The 26661-nt window shown below is 37.7% G+C and overlaps 1 protein-coding gene across 1 annotated transcript; it reads right to left on the bottom strand.

Annotated features, from left to right (window-relative positions):
• Positions 1 to 720: 720 nt before the first annotated feature.
• On the bottom strand, positions 721 to 20430 carry LOC100368266 (ATP-dependent translocase ABCB1-like). The gene is made up of 28 exons (XM_085493926.1): positions 20098 to 20430; positions 19605 to 19723; positions 15998 to 16076; positions 15631 to 15715; positions 15351 to 15541; positions 14401 to 14628; positions 14051 to 14222; positions 13677 to 13801; positions 13152 to 13268; positions 12383 to 12440; positions 12010 to 12123; positions 11793 to 11900; positions 11461 to 11586; positions 10934 to 11137; positions 10400 to 10570; positions 8284 to 8491; positions 7693 to 7835; positions 6927 to 7076; positions 6062 to 6163; positions 5258 to 5335; positions 4892 to 4975; positions 4381 to 4584; positions 3602 to 3843; positions 3222 to 3378; positions 2909 to 3106; positions 2590 to 2796; positions 2271 to 2417; positions 721 to 1631 (listed from the first exon to the last, which is right to left on the bottom strand). Exons 2-28 carry the CDS (start codon positions 19702 to 19704, stop codon positions 1407 to 1409), a joined length of 4023 nt encoding a protein of 1340 aa, XP_085350052.1. The 5' UTR covers positions 19705 to 19723; positions 20098 to 20430; the 3' UTR covers positions 721 to 1406.
• Positions 20431 to 26661: the final 6231 nt, after the last annotated feature.

The following is a 26661-nucleotide window of genomic DNA, read 5'->3' as shown; positions in this document are numbered from 1 at the left end:
GAGTGTGGATGAACTTGAACTCGAGTGATCTGTGACTTTGACTCAGAAGATTGATACTATAACTTGGCCCGCGGTGACCTTGACCCCTTCCCGAGTGCCGTGAAAGTGTTGTTTTCAACTGAATGGCATGCCTGCAGTAGCCAGCTGAACTATATGTAGTGACTTTAATAACAATGTACCTCACCATTGGTGACTCTTGCTATAATACTGATGGTCTTCAGCTATCCTGTGAACATTGCATCCTTAGTTTCAATAAATTACGGAGTATTCTCTTGCCCTGTGCCCAAGTGCAGGCCAGTGCATGGTAGGTTGTGTATGAGAGTTCCCAGCGATTTGGATATCAGTATAGTGTTTCCTTACATGTCTGTGATCTCCACTACTATAGTGAACCAATTACTTACCCTGAACACAAAGATGTATTATGTGCACTAATATCCTAATGTTTGAACAATATTTATAATCAAAATGTACATGTATACACTACATTTCATTTTGTTCTGCAGTCAATTTGTAATAATATTGTCTGAATACAATATAAAATGAAATTCATCTGCAGGCTCATCAATTTTCCTATTTTTAAAAAATATCTCTTGTACATTCACCTGACCGAATGGCATGCTATTGCAGTGGCAGTGACACTTTCAAGTCTTAAGCATAATGTAAACTAATATGTGCTGATAATTTATCAGTGTTTGCGTCGATATAGGATAAGAATTCTAATAAATTATTTATCATTCCTGTTTATTTACTTTGAGGAATTTTCGTGATATTTGTTATATAATTTACAAATCAACACAATTGTTCAATAAAATATACAATGATTGATATTCTGTGCATGACTGAACTTAGAAACCAGTATTAGTTAAATGATTTCAAATGAAAATGAAAAAAAAATTGTAGGGCAAACACACAGTGTGATAAGATAGCATTAGGAGAAAAACGAAACGAAAAACATTTTATTGATTTTTTTATTCATGCCTTTGATTTTGAGTTAAAGCTATAAGATGACGAACCTGTTCGTGAATTTGAGATCATCAAGTTTGACGGACTATCTCTTCAGAAATAGGGAGAACATAACAATTCCGACACCCGCTCTAAAACATTATTATAATGTACAGTTACAGTGAAAAAAAACAAAACAATCAAAAACATAGAAATTGAAATAAATATAAATTGACCCAATAAACTATGTATAACAAATTAGAACATTATAATATATAATAGTGAATTGGTTAAATGGTACATACATTCAAATATAAATATGCAGGCAATATGTTATATAATATATACTTCACCAAACGAACCAGTTTTGTTTTTAAAAATGATATGAACAAACAAACTTCCTGTTTATCGATTAATAGTTAACAAGATATATCCACATAGTTCTTAAATATATTGATACACAGTCAAAGACTCTTTTTTTCTGTTGTATTTGAGGCTACGAGTTGGGCATTATTGAGACGATAATACACTTCCTGTCTGCCCAATAAATCGTCGTGTTTTCCTTCTTCAACAATCTTTCCATTCTGTATAACCACAATCTTATCAGCATCTTGAATCGTTGATAGACGATGAGCGATTACAATACATGTCCTTCCTTCACTGGCTCTGTCCAATGCGTCCTGTACAACCTGTAGGTGTAATACAACATTAAAGGTAATGTATTGAAATTTGATCACGAGTATGACAATAATTACATATGCAACACACATAAAAATGCCTAGTTTACAGTTTCTAATGTTTCTTGGACAAAAGCTATTATAGTATTAATTGATATGTTATTCTTTTATAAACACGACAATCACAAACAAATTAGTTTTAATTGAATTGAATTTATGTTTTCCATATAAAGAATGTATTACATTCTAAATATTTCTGTTAATTACTGAATTTTTCAATACCACTAAATATTAAATACAGGTCTTTGCGAGTGTGACAGAAATAGATACATTGTAAGTTAGGCTGGGTGACAAGTGTGTTGGTTTAAGAAAAAACAACACGAAAATATATATCGAATAAAATGCCTGGCAAATAAATAGTTTTTCTCAGTACTAATATGCTAGGTATGGCACGATGTTATGTACACTGAACTGTATCATTTGTACATTATCAGTATATGACTACATGGGCACAAAATTGGAAGCCACCAGTACATGTGATACTTCTCCACTCACCTACAATTAAATCATAGGTTAATAAAATAAAGTGTTGAGTCGTTGAAAAAATCATAAAACATATATTAATCATGCCGTATGTATATAGCGTTTTACCTTTTCGCTTTCAGTGTCCAGAGCAGATGTTGCTTCGTCTAATAACAGTATCTTTGGGTTCCTCACAAGAGCTCTTGCAATAGCTACTCTTTGTTTTTGACCTCCTGAGAGCTGGGCACCTTTATCACCAACTCTCGTATCGTAACCCTGTATTGCAACATATAGCATATAAGGTAATTGTTGTGGGTAATTTGAAGAACATTAGTTTCGAGTCGTGAAAGCATTCAAATAATATTGATGTTAAATGAGTGCGAGAAATATTATTAAGATTGCGAGACAGAATATTAGAAATAATAACTAAGAAGTATATAATACTGACCAATGGCAGTGACTGTACAAAGGCATGTATATTTGCATCTTTTGCAGCTTGTATTATTTCATTCATGGGCACTTCTCTGGAGTTATCACCATACGCGATGTTATCTTTAATTGTACGGTCAAACAATATTGGTTCTTGTGAAACGATTCCTAACTGTTGTCGCAACCACTGGATATTTAAATCTTTGAGATCATTACCATCAAGTGTCTAGAAAATAAAATAATGGCAATACAGAAAAGCTTAATGTCAATTCCATCAATTTAAATGCATATATTGTGTTGCGACACTATGATGAAATCAATAACGATAAATCACTTACCACACTGCCAGCAATAGTATCGTAGAATCTTTCCGTAAGTTGCACAACCGTACTCTTCCCACAACCGCTGCTACCTACCAACGCTACACGTTGTCCGGGGTTTACTTTAAGATCAACCCCTCTAAGCACTGGTACGTCTGGTCTGGTTGGGTACCGGAAACGAACATCATGAAGTTCTAATTCGGAAATGCATCGGTCCTAAAAACAATATAATATTTATCACAATTAAATATATAACATGTATTTATTGTCACCAGAGAGGTCCTGTTAAAATAAATCAAATTGGCAAGAAATCCATTCATTGTAAACTCACTGGTTTTAGTCCCTCTGTACTTCCACTATCGATTTCCGATTCTCTGTCCAGTAAATAGAAAATTTGATTGGCAGCAACTCTAGCCTTGGCTGCATCAGGGGCGAATGAAGTCGTCTGACCCACAGCCATTGCACCGAAAACCATCACAGCAAATACCCTGTTCAGAATAATATTCAGACTTCAGAACAATTTCTTGTGTGGATGAGTAAAACATATTTTTGTTTCGTTGAATAATTGTATATTTATCATCATCAACAGCAATAATCTATTATATTGATTTAATATAAGATAATCAAATGAATTCATATTTAAGAAAACACTAAAAAAGAAAAAGTTTTAATTTTACATTGGTATGTAATTTTTACTACATGTATACTCACAAGAAAACTTCTTCAAATGTCATTTCACCGATCTCCATCATAAATGCACCAAATCGGAAAGCAGCTGCCATAACAAAGAACATAATCGCCTGTGAAAAGCCGTACGTGACGCCATAGATATGGGCATTTTTCAAACCTAGTTTGTATGGTGCATATAGGAGATCGGAATAGATTCGGCAGAAGCGTTCTTCTCTTGTCAGCGAAGCCACAGTCCTTATATTATCGACGCCTTCTGAAGCAACCTAAAGAAGATTCGCTAAATGATGTAATTTCAACTTTATACCATAACATTACAGAGTGAGTAGTACCGCATTATATTTACGAAACGAGACGGGTGACGAGGTGATTTTCTCAGTGGTGATTCCAAGGTGAATGTCACAAATGAAAATATCCTTGTTCGCTGGTGATTTTTTTATTTTTCCTCAAGGATGATTGACACCCACAGGCTTTCCTGTCATGTTTGATTGGTCGCTATACCAAACATAATCAGCGTATCGTAGTGCGAGGCTGCTAGCGAGCTCTGGGACGGAGTAATACTCCGTGTACCTTCGCTACAATGCTATTCCACAGTCACTCTCTCGTCGTGCCGAGTCCTGTTCGATATGGGACTCATAGCGACGTATACAACGCGTGGAAAATACATTGTTTATTTAAATAAAATTCAAACACGCACTGCGCGACGACTACCGCCCTTTAATATAGACACCCTTATATGTACCTTAATCACTGACACCAAAATGTGCATACACCAAGACACATTTATAACATATTATCCCTACCGTTCCGGCCTCTGCCAGCGAATCTTTGTCCTTATTTGCATAACCCTTTATCACACTCATATGCAGTAATCCGGCGAATATTAACAAGGGAACACATCCAAGAATTACAAGTGCCATCTGCCACCCATAGTAGAACGCAATAATCATGCCGATGCCTAAGTTAGCGAATGCCTGAACCACTGTAGCCACGTTCCTCCCTGCTGCCTGTGAAAATAATCACATTTGTTTTTCTCTTTGAATTTATCGAGTACCTTCATTCATTATTTATTACACAAAGTCCCCTCATCTAGCGCCAAAGTGTCTGTGACGCAATCATTGCGTAGATTCTTGGAAGCACTGACAGCTACTGTGGCTTATAGAGGTGTTCGTCATTTAGAATATAGTAAATCATTAGAATACATTGTTTTAAGTAACGCACACTAGATAAAAAATGATATCGATGCTTAGTCTTTTGCCCGTTATGTCACAGACGTACTTCGTCAATGGTAACCCCGCGATAGCATTTACTTACCCCTTGTACTAAAGATGCTTCAGATGCAAGTTTGGTCGTAAGTGCCCCTGTGCTGTTTGTATGTCGATCAAACCAACCAATTTCCTGGGAGGAAAACACAATTCTGCTAGTGAACAATGGAATTTAGTAATGGGTTGTTGGTTCGCATGATATTATGATATAACATCACCAACTTGTAGTTATATTTGAAGTTTGTTTGCGATGCACTCAAATATGTGTTTAGATAATATTATCGTAAACGTTATTATCTGCGAATTTGGATACGACGGATTGGGTGACGTGTCACTGATTTCCGCACAGATATGAAAAGAATAACACCACGATGTCACGCACACGTAGTTATTTGAATGAGTCACGTAGATTTACCTGGTGTAACATGGTGGTAAACGTCAAGTATCTCAGGCGCATCGTCAATTCTTCGCCAGATTTGCCAAACATTGTATTCTATTGAAAAAAGGAACAATACATAACACTTTACATGTTTGCTTTTGAATTGACGTTACACACTCGAATCTACACTCACTGTTTCAAGGCTGTACACGCCTCTTGATACATCTGACTAACTCCTTTGAAATGATCGAATTCGTCAACCAATTAGAACAGGCTTTAATAAACAGGTTATGTCCTTCTAGTAAGCGGTCTGTAACGTAGTCTCTGATTGGTTGCTGATCCTGTGAGACCTGCATATGTCAGATGTAGTTAGAGACATGTACACCGAAGGTAGAATTTTTTGGCCCAGCATAATATCTAACCAAGACCTACTAAATAGATGTCAGCAAGAAAGACGGTGCTGGGACTGGATTGGGCACGTGACGAGGAAAGAACCAAACCACATTCCAAAAGTAGCCCGACACTGGACATCAGATGGAAAAAGAAAGAGAGGACGACCCAAAACTACCTGGCGTCGGACGGTAGAGAACGAAATGAAAGCGATGAACTTTACCTAGGTAGGTGTCCAGAAAACAGCCCAAATCAGGCAGGAGTGGAGATCCTTCGTTTCTTGTCCTACATGCCGCTAGGCTTAATGGGCAGTAAGTAAGTACACCGAAGGTCATAAACCAGTTACAGAATATGAAAAGCGACCATAGTTCCCTAAATACATCAGACTGTAATCAGATAGGTGACAGTCTTCCCTTTAGTATATTCAGGGAAGCATATGTATTTTCCTACCTGAATGAGGTATCCCAGGCCTTGGATTACACCAATGATTACAAATGCAACACAGTATGGTGCAGCCGCGTCCAATATCTCGTCATCGGGCAGTGCGAAGACCTATTGAACGCAAAAGAAAAAATCTAGTGCAGTCAACTTTAGCTGAATGTGTATGTTGGTGGACCGATTCACATTCAGTCATTCGTTATGTTTAGTGGTGTAGAATGTAGTGTGTGTCATCTCAGTAGTATTAATTTATGCATTTCAGATATAATAAAAATGAAATTGTATTTAAATCAATTTATTATTCAAACAATGTGAATACGGTATTGCTGTATATACACTAATAATTAAACATTCCCAGAAAGCTTATATTATCTGAAATGATTTGCTTTTATTTTCTGAAAGAGGCAATTAAATCGCTGCAATGAATATTTAGACGAAAATATTAATTTTCTCATGCATTTGTGGCCACTAGAGTTTACAAAGTGTGGAAGTATGTGTCATCAAATAGTTTAGTTGAATAAAAAATTACATGAGAAACGTCTAAGTTGTTTTTGTATTTAAAATGGTACACATATTGTCAACATTGTTTCCTCTGAAGTGCTTCGCAGTTGAGACGAGAATAACACTTGAAATTATTTTATTAGCAAATCAATAAAGAATTTTCTTTCTGTGAAATTCATTCTTACTACACAGCATTTCCTTACAATTGTGACAGAAATCGATTGTATTGCACAATCTTTTTATATTTAAGTACATTGGTATGGACGCTAATGTGGGAGGTGCACGTGCACATCCAACTTCACGCTTCAAACAAACAATGACTTGTAGAACAGTTGGCATACCCCATCATGTAAAACACCAATGTCATAATACTTACTGCTACGATTTTACTAAAAATAACAGCAAATACGGGCTGGCAAGCACCGTTGACGGCAGCTGCAAGTGTGCCACATAATATATAAGGCCACTCTGGAGCGTTCATTTTCAAAATCCGTTTCATGCTCACGTCCGGGATGTCTACTTCTTCCTGAAATTTAAACAATTGTCGAAAAAGGTAGGAACGTTGCACTAGTTATATATTCGGGCTGCTTGTAAGTATATTCGTTAGTGATTTTTTGATTCACGAAAATCGTAAACTGACTCTCAAATGCGGCGATTGATTTGTGCATTGCGATAGACATTTTGCGCGATTCAAGTTCTCATGTTTTTTTCATTACGTCAGTTACGCTGCTGGCTCGTTCAAAACTCGTGCATGACGTAGGTCACATGACCAGGAGTTCACGGTACTATAAGTCGAACGTATTTTTTTCTTGCAAACACTTGGAGGATCAAATGAATACTTGCAATTGGAACAATATGTTTCTCAGTTTTTCAGCAACCAACTATGAACAAGTGACACAATGGCGGATACTTATGCCGATTTCAGTCGAAAATGCCATCCAGATGTTATGGATTTCGACGAGTTATATTGATTGAATGATTGATTGATTAATTTACGATTTAGCCATTGATTGACAAATAATAAATAGTGACATCAGAGGGAGAAAGATAAATGTACTTCATACATGAATATTCATATTATCTAGCAATGTAATAAATTGTATTCCATAATAGATCTATATTAATAACCTATAAATACGTACCTCGTCTGAATCATCGCTTTTATCAGAAGCGTTGGAATTGAAGGACGAAGTTCGTTTGCGTTTTCTTATTGACGCGCTGTCTGATCCTGAACGACTAAGGCTGGAGCCCGCCCTCTTGCGTTTTACAATTTTCTCGTCTATGTCTGTAAATAAACATGCAATAATGGCAAATTAACATCAAAATAATGCAATACACTGTCTTTCTAATCTGTAAACAATATGCTCAACTAAAGCTATAATCTCTGATAATAATGAAGTTGCGTATTTGCACAACATCGTGTCTCATTTATGAGTTATATATGAACATCTTGGCAGGTTCAGGAGTTGATATGTAGTGCGTGATGAAAGTATACTTTATAACATTGCTCAGTTGTGCGAAAACCGCTATCGCTATTACGGGATATGAAATGTATACTTTAAAGTTACATTAAACAGCACTACCTCATTGGTTCATCCCACCTATGGCAATAACAATTTGATCGGCGGGGAATAACACATTCGACAAATCCATTATTTTGATAGCTGTATTCATGGACGGTAAAATGAATAATGTTACACACGAATGACTTTAAAGAATAATGCATTAATTACCATCATCAGAAATGTCACCATCGCTATCCTCGTCTTTCTGTTTGTTTTGCATCATAACAAGTTCATAATAAAGTCCACGTTTTGCCATCAATTCATCGTGTGATCCCTCTTCCATTACAATACCGTCTTGCATTGCACATATCTTATCAGCATTGCGTATAGTGGACAGTCTATGGGCAATCACCAAAGTAGTTCTTCCTACACTGGCCTATGGTGACATAATAATATATGAACAATATGCTAGACAATCTATGGGCAATCACCAAAGTGGTTCTTCCTACACTGGCCTATGGTGAGATAATAGTATATGAACAATATGCTAGACAAACTATGGGCAATCACTAAAGTAGTTCTTCCTACACTGGCCTATGGTGAGATAATAGTATATGAACAATATGCTAGACAAACTATGGGCAATCACCAAAGTAGTTCTTCCTACACTGGCCTATGGTGAGATAATAGTATATGAACAATATGCTAGACGATCTATGGGCAATCACTAAAGTAGTTCTTCCTACACTGGCCTATGGTGACATAATAATATATGAACAATATGCTAGACAATCTATGGGCAATCACCAAAGTGGTTCTTCCTACACTGGCCTATGGTGAGATAATAGTATATGAACAATATGCTAGACAATCTATGGGCAATCACTAAAGTAGTTCTTCCTACACTGGCCTATGGTGAGATAATAGTATATGAACAATATGCTAGACAATCTATGGGCAATCACCAAAGTAGTTCTTCCTACACTGGCCTATGGTGAGATAATAGTATATGAACAATATGCTAGACAAACTATGGGCAATCACTATAGTAGTTCTTCCTACACTGGCCTATGGTGAGATAATAGTATATGAACAATATGCTAGACAATCTATGGGCAATCACCAAAGTAGTTCTTCCTACACTGGCCTATGGTGACATAATAATATATGAACAATATGCTAGACAATCTATGGGCAATCACCAAAGTAGTTCTTCCTACACTGGCCTATGGTGAGATAATAGTATATGAACAATATGCTAGACGATCTATGGGCAATCACCAAAGTAGTTCTTCCTACACTGGCCTATGGTGACATAATAATATATGAACAATATGCTAGGCAATCTATGGGCAATCACCAAAGTAGTTCTTCCTACACTGGCCTATGGTGAGATAATAGTATATGGACAATGTGCAAGACAATCTATGGGCAATCACCAAAGTAGTTCTTCCTACACTGGCCTATGGTGACATAATAGTATATGAACAATATGCTAGACAATCTATGGGCAATCACCAAAGTAGTTCTTCCTACACTGGCCTATGGTGACATAATAGTATATGAACAATGTGCTAGACAATCTATGGGCAATCACCAAAGTAGTTCTTCCTACACTGGCCCATGGTGAGATAATAGTATATGAACAATATGCTAGACAATCTATGGGCAATCGCCAAAGTAGTTCTTCCTACACTGACCTATGGTGACATAATAATATATGAACAATATGCTAGACAATCTATGGGCAATCACCAAAGTAGTTCTTCCTACACTGGCCTATGGTGAGATAATAGTATATGAACAATATGCTAGACAATCTATGGGCAATCACCAAAGTAGTTCTTCCTACACTGGCCTATGGTGAGATAATAATATATGAACAATATGCTAGACAATCTATGGGCAATCACCAAAGTAGTTCTTTCTACACTGGCCTATGGTGAGATAATAGTATATGGACAATGTGCAAGACAATCTTTGGGCAATCACCAAAGTTGTTCTTCCTACACTGGCCTATGGTGAGATAATAGGATATGGACAATAGGCTAGACAAACTATGAGCAATCGCCAAAGTAGTTCTTCCTACACTGGCCTATGGTGAGATAATAGTATATGAACAATATGCTAGACGATCTATGGGCAATCACCAAAGTAGTTCTTCCTACACTGGCCTATGGTGAGATAATAGTATATGAACAATATGCTAGACATTCTATGGTCAATCGTCAAAGTGGCTTCCCTTATACATGGTGAAAATATAATACAGTATAATGGTAGGTATAATTTATGGCCAATCACAAAGATAATGTTAACTATACTGATACTAAGAAGCTAGAATTACCTTATCCAATGCAACTTGTACAGTTGCTTCACTTTCTGTATCAAGTGCTGAAGTAGCTTCATCTAATAACAATATTTTAGGATCCCTGACCAATGCCCTGGCAATAGCTATTCTCTGTTTTTGTCCACCAGACAAAGCAGCTCCTCTTTCACCAACAAGTGTGTCATAACGCTGTGAATGAAAATAAGAAAAAAAATAGGAGTGGGTTATTTGTAATATATGTATTGCATAACTTATCGGGTGTATCAGTGCAGTTTATATGTTCGTACATTACAGTAGCATTTCTTACATCCACATTCACCAATAACGTGTAGATGACGTCGTACTTACAACTTACACTGACATTTTAGTCATGCGTAGATTAGGAAGGTTTAAATGACGTCATACTCACACACTCACACGCGCAATGTTTTTACTAATACTCATGGCCAATGGAACTGGTCTTTGATTGAAGCAATTATACAGTTATATTTGCATAATCAGCATCATAATGAACGTTAATACTACCTCCGCTCACATGCAATCGACACTTACGTCAGGTAACTTATCAATGAATTCATATGCATTTGCTTCGTGACAGGCTCTCTCGATTTCTTCCATAGTTACATCTTCTCGGCCATATCGAATGTTGTCAGCAATTGTGGTCCCAAAGAGAACAGGTTCTTGACTAACGAGACCGATATGACTACGCAACCAGGTAACATTCATATCTTTAACATTTTGTCCATCTATTTTAACCTAAAATAGCAAGGTAACATTGCGTGATTAAATTCGCAACTGTTTTAGGGCGACTTCGTAAAGTAAACACCTAATACTCAAATTCTGTTATGGTTCTCCATCGATAATACGATAACATATTTTTTTTTAATTGATAAGCATTAATATTATCAATATGAAATCGACATGAACAATAGAAATTTTTTTATTGTCTATTGTTGCAAAGAACATTTTATTTAAATTGGTCACTGACTTAATTATTTCTATATGCAACATCTTTCTCTACGATTTGAGTGCGGTGTTGAGCACTAGTTAGTGTGTTTTAAAATATAACATCAACTTACACATCCTTTGGCTACATCATAGAACCTCTGTATTAATTGAACTGCAGTGCTCTTACCACTTCCACTTGACCCAACCAGTGCCACCGTTTGACCAACATCTATGGTCAAACTAACGCCTTTGAGGACCTAAAATGAAACCCATTATTGTTGAGTCAGTTGTTGCACTGTGTTGAAAGGTACTGTACTGTGCTGTTCCGAGCCGTGTCGTAACATGCCGTACCGTGCTATATTTGTCTGTGTTAGGCTATACTGTGCTCTGCTCAGCAGCGCAGCGCAGCGCGGCGCGGCGCGATACAACACGGCACGGTACTGCACATCACTGCACTGTTTACCTTTACATCTGCTCGAGATGGATATTCAAATTCTACGTCTTCAAGTCGTACATTTCCTGATATGTTTGGAGTCGTGCCGCCTTTACTGCTACTATCAATAAAAGGTATCTGAAATAGACGAAGAAAATTTATGATCATTTACCAAAAATTCGTTTACATAATTAGATAATTTGCATTCGTGTAATTCAAATATGATTAAACAATAAATCATGCTCACTAAATCGATTATGTCCCATATAGTTCTTGCAGCACCACGTGCAGTGGACATATCACCGATGGCTGGAGCAGCGTTACCCAGTGAAAACGCCCCCATTAGTACCGAGAAGAAAACCTGAAAAATAGTACAGATAAATAAACTACATATGCAAAATATCAATTGTGATGACAGTGTCATGTGACACGTGTACTCTCCGTTCATTGGCTAGTTTAAATTTATTTGGCGTCATTTTAAGTCAACGGTCAATAGCTGAGCGTGCGACCATCGCTCAATGTTTCGTTGTAGATCATAGAATTTATGATTTTATTTGAATTATTGAAGTTTCATAGACATTGTGAAAGTAAGCAGTACCATAACAAGTCAATGGACTTACAATTAACACCGTTCCAACTGTATATTTTTCATTTGTGATCACAAGGTTTGCTCCGACCCTGAAGAAAATTACAAAAAATAGAAATTGATTACACCCGTCGTGCTGTTTCTCTTTGGAAACATTATGAAGAGTTATCATTCTAGTGCTTGCAATCAAAATTAAGATATATTGTTAAAATCAGGTTGCCTATTAAACGCGGAACCGGTTCCGCTTATGAGCTTATGCGAACGCGCACACTCGAAATGTACGACTCTTCATTGACCATGTCGCAATTCCAACATTTAGTGCATTGTGGGATAGTTTCGACCGAATCAAAATCACTCTGCGCCCGCTCTTGCAACCTCAATGATTAACTATGACACACTGCACTAAAATTTGGAAATCCGGTATGGCCCCGGATCGTTTAGCGCATGCGCAGATCACGGCAAAACCGCCTCTGACGCTCTCGTCACAAACTATCGCGATTGTGATATCAACAGATAAATCATCCATGCGTACTCCATGTTGCATTCCTTTGCAGATATCCAGCGAGATTCTGTCAAACAGAAATTTAGAAGTGCACACAAAAATTAAAAAAAATCATTGTCTGAAGTATTAATAAGATCATATTTAAAATTATTTGAAGAACGTCGGAATCAAATGTCGATAAACCTAATTAACGGCTGTCAAAAGAGCGCCACCATGTTAAGGCATGATGAAAACAAATATGCTAATGAGCTATATTCACCGAACGCCACCAACGTACGATATGATAATAATGTTGACTTACCAGAATCCTATACCATACGCAGTAAACAAGATGGTCATAGTGGCACCCATGCCAGCACCTTGAATTAAACCTTTCCTTACTCCAGAATGTTTGGCTAACTTTAAGTTCTCGCCATATCTTTGAAATAAAAAGATGCATATTTTAATCTCGCTTGCAACACATGTTAAAGGGCGGAATTAGAATTAGAATTTCATGGAAACGAACAATGTATTTTACATGCGTTTTGTACGTTTTAAACAGGACGCGGCGCGGCGCGACAACCATCGCCCTTTAACAAGTATATTGAATGTACGCACGATGCGTTCAAAACGTGTTAATTTGATTTCTTCTTGAGAAAAGCTAAATGATTGACTTATCAACAATAACTGAAAATAATAATATAACGCCGGTGTGAGTATATCGCCAATTTAAGGCAGAGTTCGCAAGGGGTATTTTGACCAATCACAAAGACATTCTCAAGATGTTGATTCCAATATATCATCTACGTAGATTGCATCGCAGTCGCGTTTTGTGCTTGACTCATACCTCTCGGCTTCCTTCGGTTCTCCCCCGAATGCTGCCACTGTACGAATCGCCGATAAAACTTCTTCAGCCACGGCACCAGCCTTCGCATATGCATCCAATTCTAAATTCGTGGCTCTGGTCATCAACTGGAAACGGTGCAAACAGAAATTGGGTTATTAAAGTGTTCCTCATTGGCTGGAGATTCGCCTACCTTAGCGCGTGTTCGAATTTTATGTAAACAAACAATGTATTTCACGCGCGTTGTATACGTCGCTATGAGTCCCATATCGAACAGGACGCGGCACGACGACTGCCGCCCTTTACCAATCAGAGAACGCCATCATCATTGTTTAATATACACACCAATTACCATGTAGTTGTTAGTGTATACTCACTCTGACCATTATGGAGGCACATACTGCCAAAAATGGTGTTACACAGAGTAACACTAACGTCAACTCCCATCCGTAGACCAAACCAACTATAAAACCAGCTACGAATGTTGAGAAAAACTGTACAAAGTGACCAAGTTTGTCGCCGATACCGCCTTTGATCTTGTTAACATCACTGAAAAAAAAACCACAAATTTCCACATATGATTTCACTAATGAATGATGACTAATGAAAAATGAATTCACTAACAATAAGTGTTATTTTGAAGATCTCCTGATTGCACAACTTTTCATTGTTTTCTCGATATGCCAGAAAGCTGAGAACAAGCATAATATCACGAATACACACTTACTCATTTAATCTGGTTGTCACTTCACCACTCGGATGGGTATCGAACCACTTGATCTCCTGCTTCATTACAGAATGGAAACATAATGTTCGCATGCGATAAGCTTGTCGCTCTGCCGTGGCAACTAAGCAAGAGATTTGGAAATATGCGGCGACAAACGCAGCGACACCAAAAACACATAACATTACTGCGTAGACATCCATCTCATGAAGAAATGCATCCAACGCCTCGCTAAGATTGGGAGGAAAAAAAGTTGGTCTCAGGTCACATGACAATATTCATTAGTTCATTGTGTAGAATCAATAAAAAAAAAAGAAAAGTGACTAAACCTTAGTCATAAAACAATTTTTATAATCTCCATTATAGTTTAATTCAGGATAACGAGTTACGAACATCGAGTTACGAAAATATTGCCCATTATTGTAGAAGGCACGCCCACTTTTGCAAAACCAAATTGTAACTCGATGATAACTGTTAATTAAAGCAAAGACATCAGAAAAATGTCTTTGATTAAAGTTCTAAAGTTACTAAAGCGTAACAATACTGATAATTTTTTCAGCACGTGATCACATTTTTTTTAAAGCTTAAAGCGGGAGGGTCGTCACCTGCGCTCGCGCGGGAATTGAGTCCCAAGCGACGATAACAACATACGCAAAAAACGCAAATCATGCTCATGGGTAGACGCTTGTTTGTAAACAATGACATGCTATGACCATCTGACGCATGCGCTGGTAACGACTCCCCCGCTTTAAGATTACGCTTGATCACGTTTTCTATATCATCTGCGATTTCAAACTAAAGTACAATACAATACCCCTACACGGCTTTTCAACAATGTCGCAGAATATGTATAACCAAAGAGTCATAACATATGTACCTTATCATAAAGTTTAGTTGACTGACCTGCCTGAGGTGGATAGAAATATGAGATAAGTAATTTAAACCATATTTACTTGTATTCTTTCTCGTAGATCGTTGCATTGAACGTTGCGTTTGGATCTTCAGCGCCACTGCCGAAATCCACCAATGCGTCCGTCATTCCGCCGAACATGATCATCATGACAGGACGCAGGGCGCCATGGATAGAGGCAAATATAACACCTAGTGTAATCAAACAATAGTCCTTTACATCGGCAAAACGAAACTGTAAATTAAATTAAATTAAATTTGAATATTTGTAAAGATTGTCATGGCTTAGCAAAAAGACCTCGTAAAGAGTAATCGTCATCTTACCAGTTTAGCAAAGCTAACCATCTCCACTTGTTCCTTCTTCTCCTTCTTTCCATCTTTTATTTCTGATTCTTTAACATCCCCATTACTGGAACATATTGAGAAAAATCGTACATTACAATTTGTTGAGCGAGTTAATGTTGTTAAAACACAAACAAATTCCATCCCCACATAACAAATCTTATTCACAACCCTTGCAGAGAAACTGATTCACAATTGAATCTGAGCGGAATCCTTGACCAAAAAAGGTAGTTTTACATCTCCTGATATCGTTCGAGTTCTCATTGCGAAATCTCCATTGCGTGAGGTCCATACTCAGTGATTATTCCCATGTGATTAGAACAGGTTATATACAGACGATCGCATCTACCTTTCTGCTTTGGTTGATATCACGTGACCATTTTCAAATTCAACTTCCGGCGTCATTCCATTATTAAAATAAGCGTGGTCTGTAATAGAAGCAAACCATGATTTGCATATTGTGATTTGCATATAGTGCCGTGTATATTATTTTCATAATTTCAAAAAAATGTATGTTTCTACTACATATTAAAGAGGCAATGTGGGTAACTTTGTGTAATTTTTTTTTGAGCATTTGCAAAGAGATTCGGGACTAATTGAAGATTATATGTCACCCCTTTCATGCTTTCATTTCTATGGGTTTTACTTCAAGAAACTAAAAATGAAAAAAAAAATGACAGCATTCTGAGAAAGAGGCTCAAATGTCATTTAAGAACATGGTCAAAAGTAGCACCGGTTTCAAGGTGAAATTATATCTTCATACCTCGACACTTCGCTAATTAAGATTGATGAAAAAAGTCATATACCGATATAAATCCTAATAATGTTAAAATATTTGTTTTTAAATAACTAATAACTGTGTATATGTACAACAACAACAGGCTTAGAAAGACGAACATGATTTAATTCACCCGAAATTGCGCCTGAAAGAGTGTTCTTCGATCATATTTGATCTTGAAAATTAGGGTATATTAAACTTTGTTTCGGCAATATCAAAGTAGTAATAAAAACTATGGTGCGCATGTGCATCTCACTGTTTTATCGAACGACAACTGTTGTGTTTGCAGCCACGATAAATCATACTCCAGTGTGTCTATCAACATACATTATCGAATATGTAAACAGGCTCACAACAACTCAAAGTTCGGGCCAAATAGCCTCTCCAATAATCATCTCACAAGCCATTTGATTGCAACGGTAAAAATGTCCGAGCTTTAAAATTACCATTTGTAACCACGATGAAACATATATATTTTAATCCGAGGCTGGTTAGTGCGTGTTTTTCCCGTGTTCGATATAAATCAGTCACTTTAACAAACCATACCCCTGAAACTCAGACAGTTTGGAGACTGTTTAATATCTACCTCTTTTTTTTAGTAAACATTCATTCAAGAATACATCTCATGGCTTTGAAACTGATTTACAGTAATCGTGCAATTTGGACGCCGATGTCGTTATTATGATCTCTAATTGAACCATAGACAACATAATATATCAATAAACTAAACCAGAGAGTTGTCCTTCCGAGTGGTACCATAGGAGAGCCGTCACCTGAGCGTACCCATGAGCCTTTGCGTTTTTACCAAGCGTTGTTTTCGTCCCCAGCCTGACGAGGTCGCGTTAAAGTCCCTTTATACAGAATATACCGAATTTGGCTCAAAAATAGATGCACGGGTCACGTGACCGTATTTTGCCGCATCCTCATGTCGCTACTCTCCATTGACACGCAGATCGCCGCAAACCAACCGATCTGACACATACCGCGCGTGGAACTATGGGAAAAGTGGTCGGAACTATTTCCACTTATTCGGTTGGTTTGCGGCGATCTGCGTGTCAACGCAATATTGAGAAAAATTAGACCTTTGACCTCCCAATTTACATGCATTTTAATGTTAATAAAATAAGATATTCTGATGAGTGTTGTGTGTTATTTTAATTGATCAACTCATTAAAAATTAAATCTTGCTATAAATCGGGAGAGGATGTGTTCAAAACAAGAAAAATACTTTTATATAGTTCAGCGGCAGAAACGCTGAGAAAAATGGTAGCGGATGGATATTTAGCCTTCAGAGGATAGTTATGCGTCATAAGACACAGGTCTGTGCTGAATAGCGCCACCTGTGTTGACACAATGGCTACTCTTTGTATAAAGGGACTCTGAGTCGCGTGCGTTGTGCCCTCCGTGGTGCTCCAAACCCAACACACGCGTTAGTGATGTCTGATGCCATTCGGTCGGCGAGGGCCTACTCACGCCAACATGCCAGACAATTTTCGTCCCATGCCGACTCAATTCCCGAGGGAGTGCAGTTGTCCGCTTCAAATATTACTCTCTGTGTTAATTGATGTATTTTATATTCAAGCCCAATCGGGATCAATAAATAGGGATTGATACTACAAGTTTACTTCACTCATGGAATTACAAACAACAACAACTCATGTTTATATGATGGTTAAATTGTTTTCTTGTCGGCATATTTGTATTCGGGAACAAATTCTCCACGTGTATCTACCTCGGGGATTATTTCTCAAGAATAATAGGTTTAAAGTGGGGAAGTTGTCAGGAGCGGATCGAGGATTCTAGAATAGGGGGGCCGATAAGTTGGCCTAAGGCCAAGTTCGCGAGCGCAGATGGCGCAAAGCCCTGTTGGTTGTTAAAAATAGGCGGGGGGGGGGGGCTCGGCCCCCATCTAAATCCGCCAATGGTTGTCACCTGCGCATGCCTCAGGTGGCCATAGCGTGTCATTGTTTACAAACAAGCGTCTGCCCATGAGCCATTGCGTATTTAGCGTATGTTGTTATCGTCGCTTGGGACTTAATTCCCGCGCGTGCGCAGGTGCCGACCCTCCCGCTTTAATCCGATAAATACATGCTACATGAGAGTCCAGCCACAGTCCCGGACTCTGGTTCAGCCTAATACTGTGAAATACTTTATTTTCGCTTGGAAATTAATTCCAGCTAAAATAAAGTATTTTACAGTAATCGTTGCTAGCAAATCTATAGTCGAGGCCAACGCCCAGCCAACGTAAACTCATATCAAACGCATATCAAGTGTTACATTCTCAGAGATCCTAACAAAAATCCCGCCCTCTAAATTCTCACTATATCCAATCACATGGTAATGACTCAGCATATTCTCAACATTAAACCAATCATAGAAACTTCCGTTTACATTATTAATAGTATATGACGTCATCTCTGGGGTTGTCCGAGTCATTTTAAGGGATCTATTAATTTCTATTGAGATACGTACAATGTACCGCTTACTAGAGAACTGCAATACCTTTGGGTTCAAATAACTCTACGCAAGAAGTGGCTCCGCTTAGTACTGAGCAGAACAATACATGTGCCAAACATTACCGCCAATGCACCCTCAGTAACGCAGATATTGTCTATGACGACCATCAAAATACTCATTGCATTAATACATTGTTTAAACTATGTCGACATTACATCATGTTTCAGACATTGAGTAAAACGCGTATGCGATGAGAAAAAACCCATATTTTAGACATATTTTTTTGTGTAGGAAGATAGAGGTCAACCAATTTTTTGCCAAAAATCATGGTTATCAACTTGAACAGTTCCACAGGCGCGCTCACATCGCCGGAGGTCACGTGGGCTCAACTTGAAACAAGTATAAAATAGCCATAAAAACAGACAAGAAACGCATAAATATGTTTAAAAGGACATGACTCATGTGTAAAAACATAGTCTCAAATTATCCTCACTAGGTGCTATAAAACTAAAAAAACGTTGACGATGTTCTTATTTATATTTATTGCCCTTTGACCTTTTTTGTTCATTCGCAGATGCGTCAAGGAATTGCCATGTGCACTATGCAAGTATTTATAACTTTGATTTCCATGGAAACTACTAAATTGATTCCTACACAAAAATATTGTAATCGTACGCGACTCGAACAGTATACTGTCTTCACACACGTTTTTGTATCTTACCTTCTGCTGTGTCATTTTGTTTGTTATTTATTTTCACCAGTGAGACTCCATTTGGTGACCCGATTGAATCATCCAACTCGAACCCTTTGTTCGATTTCATATTGAGTTCTGCGCCACCTCTAACAGAAACAAAAATAAAAAATAATTATGTGGGTATATTAAAATTATAAGTAACACATCAAACGATAGAGACAAAAATCGTGAGAATTGTGGTTTATTTACAACGTGCTTTTTCTTCAACTATCATATATATAGGCAAAGTATATGGTGATGCTACGGCAACTTTACCCCAACTATGGACGAGAACATGGTAATGAGTAAGCAGCATTTGGTGAGCCAAACTGCGTGAGAAAAGTTTTTCAAGTCAGCATAATTTTTGTGATAAGATAAGAAATTCTTGTCGTACAAATGTCTCCGTGAACGAAATAAGGAAGGTGGATAGAAAAAGACTGGCAGTTATCGTGTTATATATAAATCGAAAAAAACAACTCACCTCGATATTTTTGCAATTATTCTAATTACAGGTGATCCTGTTAAATGTTAAATGCTGTCCAATAAATATCCTAGTCCTGTTAGGCTTATATAGGCTCGAGTATGAGTGGACTTTACTCCCCATGCACATTTATAATGGTTCTACATAAAGTATTTTATGACTGAAACCTCTTGAAACGTTGGTGTTTAAATGATTTGATCCCGTCTAAAAATCGTCTAAAAACTGTACCATGTATGATGCTCCTTCCAGACCGTTCGGCACGCCGTGTGTGTATGTATATAACTTCGTTATATTACTCTGTGAGATTACAGCGCGTGACCTCTAGATAAGGACGTCAACGACCTCACCTTTCACCACATATCTATTTCAGACTTCGACCGATATAGATTCATTTACGTGTGGATCAGATCACTGTGACTTAACGTCGTCATAATACCCTCGCCACGCACAACGCTTTCCCACTTATGCGTACGATAACCACTGCAGGCACACTGGTTTTCTGACATATAACGCTGATTCTAATCAACTTGTAATTGGACCATACTGTTTAATTAATAATCAACTTAGCGTAATATTTAATATTTTATTTGAATAAATGATAATGATAATATATTTCCTAGTTAATATATAACCTGCATTGGACATAAAAGCTGTTATCTTTCTTCCCCCACTGTAGGATGAGGGGCATCTAGTTATTTTATTTTGACGTATACAATAATGTAGCACGCACATTTGTACGTGATTTGCGTGCAGACCACTGCATTGATGACCCCCCTCTCACCGTCAGGATAAAGAACGTCCAATTATGACCACTGCGATACAGATAACGCATTGTCACGGTCACTGTAAAGGATCCTCCCTCTGAGAACTTGTGGGTGGGCTGAAAAACACAAAAGTAAAAATCGACTGAATAATGTTGACAGAATAGTTACAATAAACAATATTCAAGCTCACCCCCCGTATTTAAAACGCGTAACCCTTAAGCAAATAGAACTAGTGTCACATCAACAATTTACCGTCTTATCAGAATGACAAGCAGTTTCAGAGAATGACGCAACTATCTCATCAGATCCGTCACAAAAGGACGCTAACCTTTCTCAACGTCGGAAATGCTATTACATTTACAAGCGATACCCCCCTCGTGAGGCAAAGCTCACCAGGACCTAAATATAACATATTTACACGTTGTGAGCCGATTAGCATACTTGTACACCCATGACAACGCACGAACTCTTCAACTTCCCCTAATAGAAACATATGTGTGAATGTTTTTTTATTTTAAGTTTGAATGATTTAAATGGTGATCATCGTCATCGGAGATTGACAGTGGGTAAGATTTGCGCTATATTGCTATGACGAGATATGTATAAAGAATGCTAAAACAAAATAAGATTGTTAACTAAACTGCAATGAATGGATTTGTATATTTCTGAACTCGATTTCCAACAACTCCGAAATATATTCTAGAAGACATATCAATCCGTGTTCAGAACACGATGTGGGTAATTTTAAACATCAATTTTCGTCAAGTTATGACCGCTTCCAGATAATATTGTTGTTTCTTCACTATTTCATTGAACGAACACTTCAAAGTTTGTTGTCAAGAAGGTGTTCCGTGTATGGGAAATGCACAACAAAATACGTTTCAACTCTCGTCATTACTCGGTCAGTCGAGCACTCTATAAGACACAGCGCCCTGGGGAAAAGTACCCAAGATAAAAGTTGTTTTTTTGCATTAGTTTTGGGTAGAAACTTAAATAAATATGCTCACTCAAAGTCACCCACATTAATATTCCTTTTTTAAATGCATTACAAATAGCAAATTGTGAACTAAAAAAAATATTGGCCACAATGTTTGTCGGGATTGCGAGATTTTCCTAAAAATAGAAATGACGTAATCATAGAACGTGATACAGCACGTATAAAGGATACAAGTAACCTGTAGAATGCTGTGTGGGTAATATTTTTATATTGATTTTTGTTGCATTTGCAGCAAATAGTTACCAAACAATGAGAAATCTATAGGATTGGATATACCTCTCAGCTGGCTTCACATGCATAGTTCAAGACCGCCTAACCGGTGCTTATACCAGGATTTTGTTGCAGCACTGTGGTCTGTGGTTACAGCTTCGTTTTCCGAGTAATCACAAGAAATTGACATTACAATAGAAAATAAAAGACTGGCACTCCCATACAATTAATAGCAAGTGAAATTCCTGGAATTGAAACATAGATTTTGAAGTCACTGGTGTAGGCATTGAATAACTTCAAGTTGGCATAAAGACGAGGTAGTTTATTTAATCAGTGCAGAACTAGAGGTTGAAATTATAATTAAGTTCGTTGTCATATAATTTGTTTATTTAAATTTCTCCTGAATTCAAATAGAATACACTGGTGAAAGGATGTTTTTGAGGTGTGGTTACATTGTGTATGGAGTGGTAGGGTTGGGTGTCATATATTTTTTTCATTTTCAACTCTCATGAAATCACACAGAATTTCACTTAATTTATTTTCGATGAAAAGTTTTCAAGCATACGGTGTGAATCAAATTTTCACTGTGCTGTGTCAAGTCTCAATAGAGTATGAGGGAAATGGCATTTTCACTGGAATTTATTTTAGCGGAAAAATGTTCACAGTGAAAGGAAGTATTCCACATTATTACATATATACTGCAGTTTATTTTGATTCGTCCCTGAAATCAAAATCGGTACTTCCACACCCCATATGCAAACGAGGTCTGAGAGCGAATAAAGTAGTCCGTTCAAGAGTAGCGTTTTTCGAAACATAGCAGAAATAAACAATATTTAAAAGTACGATACTTTACGTTTGGGTACATGAATATATTTGCCGAGTGAAATGAAATTTGAACAACAGTAATGGTACTTCTACGCAGTAACCTATTTTGACTAAAACTAATTTGCGTATCACCCATGCAATGATGTTTTTGGTATTTTCACGGTCAATATGCAAATGAACATGGTATTGGCGATTCGCTCCACTTGGATTGCCCTTAAAATCACTTTAATTTTGTGTATCTCTGTGTGTGTGTGTGATTTCTAGTGTTTTCACGTATTAATTCTTCTGTGATTTGTTTGGCTTGGCCGATTTCGCTCAAACTTAGCAGGTAGGTCACACCGTCACCCTAGTTATCAGGAAATGTATCTCCTACAAATTTGGATACAACACCTCAGACATAGCTCATTTTCCCCAGCTTGAGTGTGGGCACAAAGTTACTATTGGTAAAATCTGAAAACAAATTCTGACCACCGTTTCCATGGAAACAGCCAACAACTGAATTGTTTAATACCTTCACGCCAAATGTATCACACCCTACCTTTCTATGATTAAAAAGCATGGACGTAGCTCATTCTAATCCGCTTGAGTGTGGGCAACAATTTACTGAGATTTTTTTTGGCTTGGCTAATTTTGTTTATAATTGACAGGCAGGTCGTACCGTCACTAATTGGCAAAACAATCCTGGTCCACAGCTACCATGGCAACAGCCAAAAACTGTTTTTTGAATACTTTCGACCCCAAATTTATTACCTCCCACTAGTCTTGTATTCATGCCTTTTATTTTGGCTACGTTGCACACCGGTAAGAGATCACCGACGCCGACATTGTTACACTGTATCAACGTAATCCCGACGCAACTTCGAACTTTGAATGAACTGTAAATGCTGCCTCCAATCTAGAAAATACTATCGGTTGGAAATAATAAATTTAAGGGATTGTTCAGTTACTCTGGCCTGAGGGGGGGGGGGTCGGTGCAGATTCCATTTTGTCAGCTGTAAATCTCAGTTGACCCACCCCTATCAAAAAAAAAAGTGGGCGACCCCCTAACATTATATTTTAAAACATGCTGACCCCCCCCCCCGAAAAACAAAGAAACATTAACAGTTTTGGCTCTGACATGATTACAAAATGTATGATGTGCATTGAAAATATCGTGGTTTGCCGTAATTTTTAGTGTTTGCATTTAATAGACCAGTCACCTTAGGAGGGGAGGGGAAGCATAAAGCCAAAAAACGACTACAGAAAAGGCTGCAGGAAGTAGGGAAATCTATGCTGCTAAAGATAGTAAATAAAAACAAAGCTGTGGAGTACTCACTTGATAAACGCCCTTATAAGATAGGAAAAGAGGATTTGAATCTAGGCGGTTTGAAAACTAATTTGGATTTAATATGTCTTTCATATCTTATAGACCAGGAAAGCTTTACACCTGAAGCACAGTCTGTGCTTATGAAAACAAAGGACACTTTGATTTTTGTATAAATTTGTGTTGGATTTTGGTATTTTACAGAGCAAAATATGCATATTTAAAAAACAAAAAAACTATTTATTTATATACATGAATCCATTTAACTTTTTTGATTTGCTGAACAAAAACTGTCACTGCTCTTTGTACTAATTGCTGTGTTTTTCCGTCTCCAGCTACAATTGGATAAATCCAGTAAATATCTGATACAATGGTGACTTCAGACTGGGGCTCTGCCGCATTGCATAATCTGTTAGTTATTTGTCAACTTCAACCCCAAAATATTTAGCCTATAACATTTTTTGCATCAACAAATTTATAGGCAATATGGGCAATAGTTATTATTAAGAACACATTTGTACGATTAACTTTTTAATCTATTGTTCTGAAATAAAATTTAAAAAAATATATGCATAAGCGCGTGTGTGAATTGTGGAAAACAGGGTGACCCCCCCCCCCCATTCGCAAAATCAAAAACAGGGTAACCCCCCTACTGATCCACCCCCAGGCCGAAGTAACTGACCAATCCCTAACAACAGCATACGTCCTAGCAATAAAATAAAATGACTTCTAAGGACTGAATGTTTTTTTGCGAACTTTGTATACGGTGCCCGGTTTTAGTTATAAACCGACGTTAGCTTCACGTTCATGTCCTACCATGGCAACAGCCGAAAACGTATTGCTAGTTTTTTTTTAGTGGAGTGGATCGCCAACCGGCTTGTTTTCATTGGCAAAATCGTTCAGCAACATGTTTGGCATATTAGGTGTACATCACATGGACTACTACGATTGAGAGAACTTTATGTATGTTGAATGAGTTTTATAAACCCCGAAGGGCTCTTGGAAGATCCACCCGCAGTAAAATTAGCGATTGCCATGGAGGCGCAACCATCAACATCAAAATCCCAGGAGGTTTCTGCTGGCGACGTTACCCAGTTCCAAATAAAGATCACCAACGCCAAATAAGCAACATTTTAACCGGTAATCAAGATTAATTCAATCCACGGCTAACAAGCAACATCACAAGTGAAGTTGTAGCGTGAAGCTCAGCGACTACTGCTGACAACGTAAGTCATGCTTGCGTGCCTTCACCATTGTATTCAAACGAATCACGTGGTGTGCCGTTCTCTTTCAAACCCGGGATTCGATCAATAGGGGAGTTTCAGTAAAAAAACACATTGCAAATCATGCAAATTCAACATTTTCAAACCAGTATACTAAAACAGAAATGCTCAGCGATGCAAAAGAAGGATAGATGTTACTTTTCATTATACACATCTCTGTTGATACAATCCCTCACATATTCTATTCCCAGTTATACCTGCGTAAATGGATTAGCCTCTTTTGATGTTGACATTCAGACTAAAATCACGTGACAGGCTGTTAAAATTGTCTGTTGCATACACTTTCGCCGGTCTGGAAAATGTGTTTAGTTAGCTCTCATTCAAGTAACAATGCAGATTTCCCAGTGGGAGTGAAACTATTCGACTCTGCCATTAAAAAATAGGGGTGTTTTGAGCAAAAAACGAATAACCCTGGAGTGCACACAACACACTGAATTTCGGAACAAATCTTGCATTATTTACAGCAGCAGAATACCCCAGAAATATCAGACGAAACATGGAAACACTATATATATGTATTTCGGCCTGAACCATCTCTATTGCAATTCCAGGAATTACCACCCATATGTGCAACCATTTTCCACCTTGGTACCACCCAAGCCTGAAAACAAAATCTTAATACCACGCTGAAGCGTTTGGTAATAAAATGATCCCACAATTCCCATCACTACGATAACATGTACTGCATTTTTTGTGTATGAGTCTTGACAGTGATGGTTTAAAATTAGTAGTACGGGTTTTTGTTGTTACAGTACTCTACTGGACCATAGACCCACGGTCTACGTTAAGTCGAAAAATCCGTTGCTATGCTACGAAATCTTGTTTACTGGTCATAAATGTCATTGTATGTCACCCTTGCACTTGTGGTGTTATGGTCTTTGTATATAGATAGGTAGAGCAAGGACCTCGTGGTACAGGGGACCTTTCACCACATATACTGCAGATTTACGCTAAAGGGCTTTTACCTTTCATCACATATTACCTTCGAGCCAAAGAGGAAATAAACCACCGTACCATTCTCACAGGACACTGTGTCAAGTAATATGGGGGTTGGCGTTGGGTTAGTATAGTATGAGCCGTGTTTTGGGGGCAATGCCGTGAGCTAAAAATGACAATTAACTTGCACTACTTCATCATATCCCACAAATCCTGCCATTTTAGAAACGTTTTTCGATCATCGAA

Source organism: Saccoglossus kowalevskii, chromosome 19, assembly GCF_978046115.1.
Source record: "Saccoglossus kowalevskii chromosome 19, keSacKowa6.1, whole genome shotgun sequence".
In the NCBI taxonomy this organism is placed as follows: domain Eukaryota; kingdom Metazoa; phylum Hemichordata; class Enteropneusta; family Harrimaniidae; genus Saccoglossus; species Saccoglossus kowalevskii.
The sequence above is the reverse complement of the archived record's forward strand: the minus strand, read 5'-3'. Positions and strand labels throughout refer to the sequence as shown.

What these genes read in the sequence shown, in the direction of transcription:
- LOC100368266 (XM_085493926.1), bottom strand. Translation starts at nt 19,704, where the DNA reads ATGAAATCGAACAAAGGGTTCGAGTTGGATGATTCAATCGGGTCACCA. An exon ending in ACAAAATGACACAGCAGAAG is followed by an intron (nt 16,077 to 19,604) that starts GTAAGATACAAA and finishes CTTCTATTACAG; the next exon opens with ACCACGCTTATTTTAATAAT. An exon ending in TGGTGACATTTCTGATGATG is followed by an intron (nt 7,836 to 8,283) that starts GTAATTAATGCA and finishes GTTTATTTACAG; the next exon opens with ACATAGACGAGAAAATTGTA.